This window comes from Felis catus, chromosome B1 (assembly GCF_018350175.1).
Source record: "Felis catus isolate Fca126 chromosome B1, F.catus_Fca126_mat1.0, whole genome shotgun sequence".
Lineage (NCBI taxonomy): Eukaryota > Metazoa > Chordata > Mammalia > Carnivora > Felidae > Felis > Felis catus.
In genome coordinates, this window is record NC_058371.1 from 137,733,687 (window position 1) to 137,745,620 (window position 11,934).

Below are 11,934 nucleotides of genomic sequence, written 5' to 3' on the forward strand. Positions count from 1 at the left end.
CTGCAGTGAGGGGCGGGGCTAGAGGCTTTGAGAATTCAGATGCACTGTGAATATCTAAGGAAAGCTGGGCTCTACCGCTGCTCTGCCTCCAACAAATTGTAATGATCTTCACACAGGACATCCCTCCAGGCATCAACTCATGAGAAATTAATTAGTCAGTTGAACATTCACTGCATGATTCCATCTAGGAGCCCCTCCTGTTCTAAAAATTAGACAATGCTATGACTCAAGAGAAAATAAGATACACTAGCTGGTAAATAAAACCATTGTTTTTGTTGTCTGACACCTAAGGGCTGAGGCATGTCGTAATAGAGCAGCAGGCTGTCCAGAGAACACCATTTCCCAGACTGGGAGGAGTCTAGGGAATCCCATGAGCTATTGCAAACTGTTAAGTTTTATCTTACATAGGAGCGCCTGGGCGGCTCAGTTGGTGAAACATCCAACTTTGGCTCAGGTCATGATCTTGCGGATTTTGAGTTCGAGCCCCACATCGGGCTCTGTGCTGACATGTCGCTCAGAGTCTAGAGCCTGCTTCAGATTCTGTGTCTCCCTCTCTCTCTGCCCTTCCCTCTGTCACACTTTCTCTCAAAAATAAACATTAATAAAATTTATTTTTAAAAAGTGCTATCTTATATAGTTAAGGTACATCATATACACATTTAACTGTAAGTGTTCAGCCCAAAAAAAAAAAAAAAAAAAAAAAAGGAGAGGAAAAAATAACCAGAGCCAGTGCTGGCAATCTGTTATTCCACTTAATGGGGGTGTTCTGTTGCCCAATGAAACAGTCTCAGTTTCCCACTGTCTCTTACAGTGTGAGTGGCTCAGTATGAGGCCAATGTTTGACACAACATATTTTTCATTTATATCACCTAATCCCAAACCAACTACTTCCTCTGATGCTAAAGGGAAGAAGCAGGGATATGTTTCCACCCTAAAGGAAAAATGAATGCATGACTTACTGAAAATGGAAATCAGCCTATAAAGAGGAATGACTTCCTAAATTGCTCCCTAATTCCTAATTGCTTCAAGAGCAATTTTTGACAATACTCAATTTTCATAGTATATTCAACTACAGAACCAAATCTGCAAATAAAGACTCAACTATAGTTATTATGGTTCAAGGGTTCACTCCTAAACCTATCACCAAGAGGCAGTATATATTTTTTTTTTAATGCTTATTTATTTCTGAGACAGAGAGAGACAAAGCATGAGTGGGGGAGGGGCAGAGAGAGAGGGAGACACAGAATCAGAAGCAGGCTCCAGGCTCTGAGCTGTCAGCACAGAGACCGACGTGGGGCTCAAACTCACAAACCGTGAGATCATGACCTGAGCTGAAGTCGGTTGCTCAACCAATTGAGCCACCCAGGCGTCCCTCCAAGAGGTAGTATAAATTAAAATTTGTTACCATATCCTTTTATGATACTTCGTGTTGACTGAAGTGTTATCATATCAACTGTGTCATTTAACATACACAGAAGCCAAGCAAAGACACGGAACAAGCACTGTGGTTTCCATTTTAGAGATCAAGTGCAATAATGTAAAATGTAAGAGTTTCTCAGACAGACAGTCTGGGTTCAAATCCTAGGTATAATAGTTCAACTTTTAAAAACCTTAATTTCCTATCAGTAAAATTCAGACAGTGCACACACCTCAGAGTTTCTGAGAATGAGTCAAGTATACAAGTCACCTATATACAATACTCAATGTTTGTTTCCATAGGAAGTGGGGCTACATGTTCCATACACCTAATGTGACTAATAAAGTCCAAAGTAGATAAGGTCGGATTCCCACCTCCATCCTCAGAGATTCAAGAAGGACATAATTTAGTACCTCTTTAAAAGATGTTCAAAAACAAACAAAAATAAATAAATAAAAGATGTCCAAAAGTTAGTCTCTGACAGTCTTCAAAGTTTTTTGTTCAAGTAAATTTGTGAAATGCCACTCTCTTGAAGACTTATAAAACGTGTGTGTGTGTGTGTGTACGTATGATAGAAAAGCTCAGAGAAGCTGTGCAATGAAGAAACCTAGTTGAATATGTATAGCCTAACATTTCCCAAAAGTGCATTTAATAATGGAATCCTTTTTGCATAGTTACTATAAATATCCACACAGACTTAATGCTCTTCTTAACATACTTTTATACTTGGGGCACCTGGGTGGCTCAGTCGGTTAAGCGTCTGACTTCGGTTCAGGTCATGATCTTGCAGTTTGTGAGTTCGAGCCCCGTGTCAGGCTCTGTGCTGACAGCTCAGAGCCTGGAGCCTGCTTCAGATTCTGTGTCTCTCCATCTCTCAGCCCCTCTCCTGCTCATGTTCTGTGTCTCTCCATCTCTCAATAATAAATGTTAAAAAAAAATTTTTTTAAATAAAAAAAACATAACATACTTTTATACTTGATCTTAGCCAAAAGGCAGAGAAGTGATGAACATACTTTTAGAAACACCAGTTTTGATAAAGTAATGTGTAACAAATTAATAACAGGTTATTAGACTACAATAGATCGATAATCATTATGAAAAAATAATAATAGATTATAGGACAAAGCACAAGAAACTATCCTTTGAATAAAATCCCCAAATCATTTTTGTAGCCTGCCTTGACTTTACCTATAGATCAGTGTCAAACTTAAAAAAAAGAAAAATCTATTTAGGCCAGGAAGGCATTTTAACTCTCAGGAAGATGTCAGAATAAGTCTACCATAAACAAAGATTTCAAGAAGTGGCTTATAATGTCATCTGGCAGAAGACAGGATTGGGAAGAGGTGGGAGGCACCTATATTTTGTTATAAAACTGATTTGCATGGGGCTACCTGGGTGGCTCAGTAGGTTAAGCATCCGACTCCTGGTTTCAGCTCAGGCCACGAACTCATAGTTTGTGGGTTCAAGTCCCACATTGGGCTCTGTACTGGCAGCACAGAACCTGACTGGGAGTCTCTCTCTCTCCCTCACTCTCTGCCTACTCCTTGCTCTTGCTCTCTCTCTCAAAATAAGCATTAAAAAAACTGATTTGCATGAAGTATCCTATTCCCTAACCAACTTTCCAAGAATGGTATGTATATATCTTATGCCACATCACTACCTCTCCTGTGATTACCCTTGGTGGAGATAAGCTGTGAACTACAAACCACAAATATGAGGAATCATTTTTTCTCTGAAAACTCTAAGAAAGCAATGGTTCTGTCACAATCAGTAGGAAAAAGAAAGTCAACTCCATTAACAGCATTTGGTCAATCCTGAACATTTCTGCAGAGGCCTCTGACATATTAAAAACTGAGAAAAAATGTCAAATTAGATTTCTTAGGAACATGTGCTAAAATGGTATTGTGATTCTTCTAAAAAATTTGCAAGTGGTTCTATATTGAAGTCCTAAAATGTTTATTTGATTGACATCAAGAAAATCATTCTTCACAGGTAATTTTCAAAATAAAACTAACTTGGGTGTCTGGGTGGCTCAGTCAGTTGAGAGTGGGACTCCTGTTTGGCTCAGGTCATGCACGATCTCAAGGTTGTGAGATGAAGTCCCATTTCCAGCTCTGTGCTGAACGTGGAGCGTGCTGAGGATTCTCTCTCCCTCTGCTCCTCTTTCTCTCTCAAAATAAATCAACATTTTTTAAAAACAATTTTAATGTTTATTTGAGAGAGTATGAGCAAGGAAGAAGCAGACAGAGACACAAAATTCGAAGCAGGTTCCAGGCTCTGAGCTGTCAGCGCAGAGCCTGACGCAGGGCTCAAAGTCAGTTGCTTAACGGACTGAGCCACCCAGGTGCCCCAATAAGCATTTTAAAATAAAAAAATAAATAAATAAAACTAACAAAAAATTTTAAAACTCACAGGGTGCCTGGGTGGCTTAGTTGGTGAAGCGGACAACTTCAGCTCAGGTCATGATCTCTCAGTTTGTGGGTTCAAGTCCCGCCTAGGACTCTGTGCTGACACCTTGGAGCCTGGAGCCTGCTTCAGATTCTATCTCTGTCCCTCCCCTGCTTGTGCTCTCTTTCTCTCTCTCTCTCTCTCAAAAATAAAAAAATAAAATAAAATAAAATAAATTTTTAACTCAGGGTGCCTGGGTAGCTCAGTCAGTTAAGTCACCGACTGGATTTCAGCTCAGATCATGATCTCTGTGCTGACAGCACTGAGCCTGCTGGGATTCTCTCCCTCTTTCTCTCTGCGCCTTCCCTACTCTCTCTGTCTCTCAAAATAAACAAATAAACGTAAAAATATTTAAAACTCAGACTGCTTTGTTTGTTGAAAGATGGGTTTTTCCTAGTTGTAAGTAACCTATTACTGTATGTAAACGCTTCTAGTTAATGCTTTTATCTTAAACCTCTAGAAATCAAATAACGGGTAGCCTAGACCAAGGAATTCTTTTACAAATTACACTAATGCTTGCTACTTACTCTGATAGAACGTATGTATTTTTTAAAACTGCTAAAAGCAGAGCTATATGCTTATGAATTACGTGTAGGCAAGTGTTTGGTTAATAACGACACCCTAGAAGAAAGGCTCTGTGTAAGAGCTTCAAGTTTCCATGGTGTTCAGAGGAAAATGAACGGAATCTAGACATGTTTGATCTATAGCTTAATAAATCAGCGCTACATTCCACCTTGCCCAATCCAATAACACGAAGCGTGCAGTTGGCCACTAATGTTGCAAGAGTGGGAAGGGGCGAAGAATAACCACCATGGTCCAAAATACCAGGGTTACCTGAAAAGTTATCTTGACACTTCACTCTACGTTTTGCGCGACTAGACGTCTCCAGGACCACTCCATCGCAGCCACCGCCTAGCCAGGCCCAACCTAGAACCAAGCAGGCGCTCACCTGCGGGGCGACAGGGCGCACACCTGGCCGGCGGGGGGCGCCCACCTCGCCTCTCCCAGTCTGAGCGCATCTGCCCTCCTCCACCCTTTTTCGCCACCATCTCCACCCATTCCCCACCCGTCAGCATCTAACCAAGGACAGGGAATGGCGAGGATGATGAACAGGGTGCGGTGACAAAAAGATCCCCGCAACCTGCCGCAGCCTTTCTACTTCCTCCCATCTCAGAGCGGCGCAAAGCCACACCACCTTTCCTACGCCTCGCGTCTGTAGTACAAGGCCTGCAATACCTAAAAAAAAAATGTTTTTAATGCTTTTAAGCACAAGTCACTTCCCCGCTCCCTTCCGCCCCTCACCTTCACGAAAGCAATCGGGGTTGTGGTACCTTCGATATCTAACAGGATCACAGTGACTTCGGCGGGCACGGAAAGCACGACCATTTCCCTACCGGATGCAACTACCAGAATCGGCCTACTGGTAGGTAGGGCAGAGGGCGGCGCCGGCTGCGCCCTCAGCACCGTTCTGGGCTTCCGACAGCCCCGCAAGAATCGCCCACCCGGCAACCGCGTGCGGCCCGAAGCTTAAGGTACAGGACCACCTCCACGCCCCTAAAGGTGGATCACACGGCCGTACAGGGGCCCAGAAGTACAGAGCTGCCAAGGGCCAGAGGACGAGACCACGTGGGCAGGGAAACGGGGCGGTCCTCGCAGGGTTCCGAAGGGGTGGGGGGAGGTAAATGCCTCGATGCCGATTGGCCGCGAGAGGGCCTCGAACCCGATCCGTCAAAATGGGCCTCGCGTGGGCGGGAACAAAGAAGCGAACGCGGGAGCCGGGTCCGCGGGCGCGCGCGCGCTCTCCGCAGACTGGTTGAGCGAGCGGGAGAGGCCCGGGGCACGTGCAGACGGGAGCCCCGCGAGTGGCGCGCCGGGGATGTGAGTGCCCCTTGCCCTCTACGGCACCTAGCCCCCTCCCCGCCCACTGCCTCCGCTTTTGCATATTTACAGTAACCTGACCGGGCTCGCGCCCCTCCTCCCGTCCTCAGCCAGCAAAAGAGGCCGTACCGGGACTGGTTTGCCTGACTACGTCGGCCCGGGCTCCCGCCGATCGGTTAGGGAGGCCCGCCGCGCTTCCTCGGCCCGCCTGTGGCGGTAGCGGAAGAGGCGCCCGCGCCGCGCCGCTGTCCGGAGGGGCCACCGCGCGCCCGCTTCCTGTTCGGCTGGTTCCAGCCAGCTCGAGGACAAAACACGCGTGCGCGCGGCGGAGCGCGCTCGCTGTCTCAGCCGCCGGCGCCGGGCGCAGTCCGCCTTTTTCTGGAGCGACCCGGCCACGGTGCTAATCGATAGCAGCAGCAGCCACCGCAGCAGTCCGCACTGGGGGACCGAGGGCTTTGGAAAAAGGCGGGGTTGATGGCTCTGTACTAGGAGTGGGCTGGACCGGACGCCAGAGACAAAGGCTCTCAAGACAAGAGGGACTGTGGCCCTGCGACGGCACGGCTCGGGATTTTTGACCCCAGGACTTTTCGCCCCTTCGTTTTTCTCTTCTGACGCTTCTCTCATCTTAAGCCCGCGTCCCCTCACCCGCGACCTCGCTCCTCACCGGGAGGGCCGCGATGGAGGTCCCGCCCCGGCTCTCCCATGTGCCGCCGCCATTGTTCCCCTCTGCTCCCGCTACTTTAGCCTCCCGCAGCCTTTCCCATTGGCGGCCGCGGGCGCCTCGGCAGCTCGCCCCGCTCCTCCCTTCGCTCGCTCCCAGCTCCGCCCGGCAGGGGGCGCGCCGGCCCCAGCGCCACGTCACCGCCCAGCAGCCCTCCCGATTGGCGGGAGGGGCGGCTATAAAGGGAGGGCGCAGGCGGCGCCCGGATCTCTTCCGCCGCCATTTTAAATCCAGCTCCATACAACGCTCCGCCGCCGCTGCTGCCGCGACCCGGACTGCGCGCCAGCATCCCCCGGCCGACAGCTCCGCCACCATGGAGGACATGAACGAGTACAGCAACATAGAGGAATTCGCAGAGGGATCCAAGATCAACGCGAGCAAGAATCAGCAGGATGACGGGTACCGCACGCTTCTCTCTTCCCCCTCCCCCAGCGCGCCGCACGCGCCTTTCATCCTTCGGGAGCCGCGCGCTATTCCGGTTCTTGCCCCGAGTCGATTCCTCGCGTGCCCGCCGGGCCCCACTAGCTTAGAGGAAAGAGGAAAGTAGGAAACGGAGGGGTGACTCCAGCGGAGGGTGGGGGAAGGGCGGAGGAGTTGGAGGAGGAGGGCGGCGGCGGCGTCTGTGTCCCGAGTGCGCAGGCGCCGCGTGGGGCCCGAGGGGGAGGGGCCGGCCTCGCTGCGCCACATGCTGCAGCTGCTGCCGCCTTTTCATTGTGTCTGTGCTAGAGCCCCGCGCAGTTTTCCTGGGCGGTGTTACGGAAATACTCGTTTGGAATCGGTGTGTGAGTGGTACTTGGATCCCCAGGACGTGTTAAGAGTTCTTTAGGTGGCATGTTGGCTTGACAGCTGTGAAAGAGGATGAACCTAAGTTGTGAGGGATCAGCTTAGGAACTTGGGGTTTTTAAATCTTAAAGCAATCGAACATACTTTGCTGATCTTGTTTAAACTTCGTATCATGAAGCATGGCGAGCACGCTGTCCACTCTTCGGAATAAGCGACCTCGATGAATTGGGGAGAGGGTTTGTGTTTTTTGTTTTAATACTTGATCTGTAGACCCAGAGTGAATTCCTTGCATATACAGTTAAACTTCCCCGTGCTTGGTTCGTAGTTAACATAACTCCAGAACTGAAGTAATCTTGTGAGGCGCTGCTAATCTTTTTTAAAAAAATAACTTTATTTCTAGTAAAATGTTTATTGGAGGCTTGAGCTGGGATACAAGCAAGAAAGATCTGACTGAATATTTGTCTCGATTTGGGGAAGTTGTAGACTGTACAATAAAAACAGATCCAGTGACTGGAAGATCAAGAGGATTTGGATTTGTGCTTTTCAAAGATGCTGCTAGTGTTGATAAGGTAGGAACAGGTTTTGCATTGTAGTCCTTCTGTGTACTTTTGCAAATTGTCTGGGGGTTTTCCTTGCATAGCGTTGTCAGATTAAATTTGTCTTCTAGGTTTTGGAACTGAAAGAACACAAACTGGATGGCAAATTGATAGACCCCAAAAGGGCCAAAGCTTTAAAAGGGAAAGAACCTCCCAAAAAGGTTTTTGTGGGTGGATTGAGCCCAGATACTTCTGAAGAACAAATTAAAGAATATTTTGGAGCCTTTGGAGAGGTGCGCTTTATGACTACTTTTGTGTATGTTTATGTAATCCCGGCCTTTTACAGAAAAGAACATTATCCGATGTGGAAGAGATTAAACTACTCAGGTCCTTTTTAGTCACTACCTTAATCACTGTTTACTGTGCTATGATGGAAACCCATACTGAATTTGTTTTGGCCAAATCACAGGTGCTTTGGTGTGGTCAGTGTTTGGACTTCTACCAATGGCATCTATTGGGTACAAAATAATAAATGAAGTTTTGCTCTCCTTTCTAAATGCTTCACAGACGAATCTTTGCAGTTTGAGTTGACAGTAAAGTAGGAGCTTTTATACAGATGTAATGTGACTAGAGTAACATGGAATATGTGTTTGAAACTTGGAAAGGACCTGGGGTATTCTAAAACCTTTTGATAGCTTTTATCATTACTGGATGATCGTGAGTGTGCTTCTTGATTTCAGATTGAAAATATTGAACTTCCCATGGATACAAAAACAAATGAAAGAAGAGGATTTTGCTTTATTACATACACAGATGAAGAGCCAGTAAAGAAATTGTTAGAAAGCAGATATCATCAAATTGGTTCTGGGAAGGTAAAGCCATCTTGATTCTATTAAGTGAAAATGTTGAGGCTGGTTTTTGTTTTGTTTCTTTTAGTGAATTTCTCAATTTGTTTTGAGAAGAATAAAAGGGCTTGACATAGTAAAAGTTCTATTTGTTTTTTTAATGTGTTTATAGTGTGAAATCAAAGTTGCACAACCCAAAGAGGTCTATAGGCAGCAACAGCAACAACAAAAAGGAGGAAGAGGTGCTGCAGCTGGTGGACGAGGTGGTACTAGGGGTCGTGGACGAGGTGAGACTTAATTCTTTGAAGATGGCTCAGTGGTTTAGGCTGCAAATTGCTAAATAGGAATATGCCCATAAGAAAGTAAAGCTAGTTTTAAACTGTTCGAATATGAAAAATTCTCAGGTTAGTGGGTGGGTTTTTGTTAGTTTACTGGTTTCACCTCTTCAAAGAATGGCCAGCCTGACAGGGCCATTACGAATGGAGAAATAATACCACTTAATGTGGTTAAGATTACATGGTACATCATGGCATGATAGGTTTTTTGGGGGGCAGGAGTCCTTGTTTTAAAGCTAAACAATCTACCTGTTTTCACCTTCTCCTGATTTTCCTTCCTGTTAAAGTTTATTTATTTTGAAGGACAGTGCGCCCCTGTGCGCATGGCAGAGGGGCAGAAAGAGATAATCAAAGGCAGGCTCTGCTTGGAACTCAACAAACCTTGAGATCATGACCTGAGCGGAAATCAAGTCTGTTGCTTAACCAACTGAGCCACCCAGGTGCCCCTGTCCTGATTTTCCATTACATGTAGGGAGCTTGATAACTGGCACAATTGGACTTTCTGCCCCCTTTTACGATAATTAATAATTTTCTCCAGTCAGATAGCAATATAGATGTACATTCTGCTTGTTTAAGATTTGTGGAGTGAGAGACAGGAACACAACATTTTATGTTAGGATTGGGGGTCAGAAGTTGTCTCCTAACAATCATTGTGCATTGTTTCAGGTCAGGGCCAAAACTGGAACCAAGGATTTAATAACTATTATGATCAAGGATATGGAAATTACAATAGTGCCTATGGTGGTGATCAAAACTATAGTGGCTATGGCGGCTATGATTATACTGGGTATAACTATGGGAACTATGGATATGGACAGGGATATGCAGACTACAGTGGTAAGAATATTTAACTTAATTTCATAAACCAATGGTATTAAAATTCAGTGTTAAAAGTGCAATCCCATTCTGCAATTGTGTGTGGGTTTTCCGTTTTTTGAAGTGTTTGGGAGTTTTTGAAGCATTTAATAGTCATAGGATGGTTACTGACAAAGACTTTGGTTAGAAATGTTCTGGAGTATGTGATACATGACTAGTTTATAATAGCTATTTAAAATACATGGTTTTGATGTTTTGGCATGCAGAGTATTACACATTTAATAGTTTTCTTAATACTTATGATGAAACTTTTATAGAAAGCATTCTTAATGTAATTTTTTTGTGTTTTCAAAATAGGCCAACAGAGCACTTACGGCAAGGCGTCTCGAGGGGGTGGCAATCACCAAAACAATTACCAGCCATACTAAAGGAGGACGTTGGAGAAAACAGGTGTGTATAAGAGTACAAGAAACCAGTGGAAATGTCTAATTTAATTTAAAGATCAATAGACAAATGAAAAATAAGTAAAAACAAAATATTATGTAGTCTGTTTTTACTAAATTGTTAATTTTTTAATTGCTTTATGAGCCTGTTTTGCCTAAAGTGTCTATAGATCTTTAACTTTAAAGTCTTATCTCACCTTCTTTAGTATTACAGAAAAACTTAAGAGTTTTTCTGTTTGCTTTGTGTACCAGGTGGTCTAGAGGAATAATTAAACATTTTTAGAACTATTAACAGGTAAAGTACTGAAATGGGTACAACTTAAGGAAAACAAGAATGTTGTCTTCTAACTCTGACATTATACCTTGTTTGTACCCGCCAGCGGGAACTTCATTGCAGGCCGTGTGTCACCCTGACCACGTCTATCTCTGGGGGTCGCACGTTGCGGGCAGAGCGCAAGGCATACACCAGAAAACGCTGTCCTGTGGTATGGTCTCTTCCAACTTCATGTACCAGCGTAAAGATTAAAGTGGAAAACTTCAGACTTTGGCTTCTTTTTTAATCTTTTTGAAGATTAAGTGTCTAAACTTAACTTAAATGGTTTTTTACAGGAGTTAAAGTACATAAATGCCTTTTTACAGCTTAATCATTTTGGTCTTCTGTTTAGTGTTGTATTTCAATTGTGGAGCCTCATTTTAAGTGTTCATTCTTTAAGATTTAATGCTTGCTTTTTCTTTTTATAGCTAATAGTGAAATCTACAAACCAAAACAAGAACTTTAAAATCTGGGATATAAATTAAAGATCATATGCACACAGCAATTCGTGTTCTTATAATATAATAAGCCTATTAGGAATTCATTTTTGTAAGAGCATTTTTTGGCTTACTAGAGATGCTTCTAGTAGACCTAAATCTAGTATACTTCAGTCTGAATATGGGAACATTGCATTCCCTGATTCCTTACTAAATTTAAATTCACTATCATTTGGGAACTGCAGGGTGAATATTAATTACCCAATCTACATTTTGTAATTGAATATGCATGTGATCTTTAATTATTGAAGAAAAGAATAAATTGAGGACTTAAAACAATTCATGAAAGTGGACCTTTGAAAGCTTTCAGAGTTACACAAATCTAATTGCTATTTTGTTTTTGTTTTTAGGAGGAGATTGCTAAAGTTAACCCATCTTGCAGGACGACATTGAAGATTGGTCTTCTGTTGATCTAAGATGATTATTTTGTAAAAGACTTTCTAGTGTACAAGATACAACTGTGTCCAACTGTATATAGCCGCCAATTAGTTTTCTTTGTTTTTACTTTGTCTTTGCTATCTGTGTTATGACTCAATGTGGATTTGTGTTTATACAAATTTTATTTGTATGATTTCATGTTAAACCTCAAATAAATGCTTCCTTATGTGATTGTTTTTCTGCGTCAGGTACTAAATAGCTCTGTAAAAGTGTAATTTAAAATAAGCAATAATTAAGGCACAGTTTATTTTGTAGGGAATATTGGTCCATAGGGAGAAACTGTGGTCCTTTTACGAATAGCCAGCTACAGTGTGCCCCTGTTCCCCCTTTTTGTTAGATGTAGTCTATGCTCTAAGGCTTCATTTCCCTGCTGAGGTTTCCACCACACCTGTAACGTTTCTCTGTGTATTTGGAGACCTTGTCATAGTGTTGTCATTAGTGGAAGCTTTCTAGCAGACCACCAG

The 11,934-nt window shown here is 44.0% G+C and overlaps 2 protein-coding genes across 5 annotated transcripts in view; one reads left to right on the forward strand and one right to left on the reverse strand.

Moving 5' to 3' along the window:
* ENOPH1 (enolase-phosphatase 1) overlaps positions 1 to 5,997 on the reverse strand; it is a 37,830-nt gene extending 31,833 nt beyond the window's left edge. For 2 of the 3 annotated variants that reach the window (XM_023252987.2, XM_004001353.6), the window contains exon 1: positions 5,168 to 5,866. In XM_023252987.2, the coding sequence (XP_023108755.1) occupies positions 5,168 to 5,251 (84 nt within the window). In that variant the 5' untranslated portion in view covers positions 5,252 to 5,866. The other variant, XM_023252989.2, reaches the window with a different exon arrangement.
* Positions 5,998 to 6,231: 234 nt separating this feature from the next.
* Positions 6,232 to 11,646, forward strand: HNRNPDL (heterogeneous nuclear ribonucleoprotein D like). 2 transcript variants are annotated; one of them, XR_006596985.1, is made up of 9 exons: positions 6,232 to 6,863; positions 7,648 to 7,816; positions 7,915 to 8,076; positions 8,524 to 8,655; positions 8,801 to 8,915; positions 9,630 to 9,800; positions 10,137 to 10,229; positions 10,603 to 10,707; positions 11,383 to 11,480. XR_006596985.1 is itself a non-coding variant. In XM_003985238.6 (8 exons), the coding sequence occupies exons 1-7, from the start codon at positions 6,421 to 6,423 to the stop codon at positions 10,205 to 10,207; spliced, it is 1,263 nt and encodes a 420-aa protein (XP_003985287.1). In that variant the 5' UTR covers positions 6,232 to 6,420; the 3' UTR covers positions 10,208 to 10,229; positions 11,383 to 11,646. The 2 variants fall into 2 exon arrangements, 1 of the variants encoding a protein (XP_003985287.1); XM_003985238.6 differs by lacking the exon at positions 10,603 to 10,707 and having other exon boundaries at positions 11,383 to 11,646.
* Positions 11,647 to 11,934: the final 288 nt, after the last annotated feature.